General features: G+C 36.3%; 1 protein-coding gene across 1 annotated transcript; it reads left to right on the top strand.

Annotated features, from left to right (window-relative positions):
- Positions 1 to 678: 678 nt before the first annotated feature.
- On the top strand, positions 679 to 991 carry LOC121939639 (indian hedgehog protein; the record flags this gene model as incomplete). The annotated part of the gene is made up of 1 exon (XM_042482635.1): positions 679 to 991. A coding segment is annotated over exon 1 (313 nt), but the record flags the coding sequence as incomplete, so codon positions are not given.
- Positions 992 to 1536: the final 545 nt, after the last annotated feature.

Here is a 1536-nt window from a genome sequence, read left to right as displayed (position 1 = left end):
TATATAATAATTAAGAGTTTTGGGGGAGTTTCTCTCTCATCTTGTAATAATTTTGAGTGTTTTGTGTGTGTTTTAATATATAATTTAGAGTAATAAAAAAAATTAGAGAATAATAAAAAAATATCAAAATTATTTTTCAGAATGGGAATTTAAAAAAAAGTTGCAAATAAGGCAAATAATTTTCAATCAACTGATTTATTGATCAACTAATTGTTACTACTGTACTTGTTTAAAACTGGTAATTACATTTTTCTCTGAACATCATATTTTATACATTTTGTTGTGTTTTTATGTAAAAATCTAAATTTTCATTTGGCAATTAAATTTATTACAAAAAAATCATATTTTATAACCTCTTATGTTTTGACGTGAAAATTAGTAACTAAAGTAACTAAAGCATTCAGGTACATGCAGTGAAGTAAAAAGTACAATATTTCACGAAATGTAGTGGAGTGAAAGTAGAAAGTGGCATGAAAAGAAAATACTCAAGTAAAGTACAAGCACCTCAAGTTTGTTCGTAAGTACAGTACTTGAGTAAGTGTACTTAGTTACATTCCTGCACTGCACATTAATATGGAATTTAAATCCTGGTAAATTAAAAGGAAGTTTGACAAAGTCATATATGTCCACATACTTTTGGCCATTTAGCGTTTCGTATTTTGATCTGGATTTGGTGGAATGGATGTCGAAAAACAGCAGATTTGTGTAGCTCTGTTTGTTGTGCTGCAGCGCTGCAAAGACAAGCTGAACTCTCTGGCCATCTCGGTGATGAACCTGTGGCCCGGGGTCCGGCTGAGGGTCACCGAGGGCTGGGACGAGGACGGCCACCACTCGGAGGAGTCGCTGCACTACGAGGGCCGGGCGGTGGACATCACCACCTCGGACCGAGACCGCAACAAGTACGCCATGCTGGCTCGGCTGGCGGTGGAGGCCGGGTTCGACTGGGTCTACTACGAGTCCAAGGCCCACATCCACTGCAGCGTCAAGTCAGGTGAGCCGGGACACCTGCTCAAACGCCCAATCACAACACGCAGAGTTTTACTGATGAGGGGAACGTGATCCTGAGAGCCTGCAGACTCCCTGACCTGCAGGCTGAATCAAAGATCCAGGTCATATGATGTGTTGTCAAACCAGATGAAAAGACAAGTCGCTGCTAAGGGAGGCACCTTTAACCCTTTAACACCTGGATCAACATCAGTTTTCTTGTTCTGCAGCAGACACCTTGAAACCTGAGAAAATATGTAATGAAAGGTGACAAAAATATGCCCTAAGATATTATATATCATCGGAAAAGTAGAAAAAAATATGTGCCACAAAAAAACCCTCAAAATGAAAGAAAATTAGAAAAAAAACCTACCCCTCAACCAATTTATTAATAAAAAAACACAAAAAAACTATAAATATATTTTTTAAAATTGAAAAAATCCACCCCAAAAATCTCAGATAAAAACAGAATAAAACACCCCCACAATCTGAATTATTTAGAAATATATATATATATATATATATATATATATATATATATATATATGAAAA

Source organism: Plectropomus leopardus, unplaced genomic scaffold (assembly GCF_008729295.1).
Source record: "Plectropomus leopardus isolate mb unplaced genomic scaffold, YSFRI_Pleo_2.0 unplaced_scaffold5369, whole genome shotgun sequence".
In the NCBI taxonomy this organism is placed as follows: domain Eukaryota; kingdom Metazoa; phylum Chordata; class Actinopteri; order Perciformes; family Serranidae; genus Plectropomus; species Plectropomus leopardus.
Note: the sequence above shows the minus strand (reverse complement) of the source record. Positions and strands in the feature narration are given on the sequence as shown.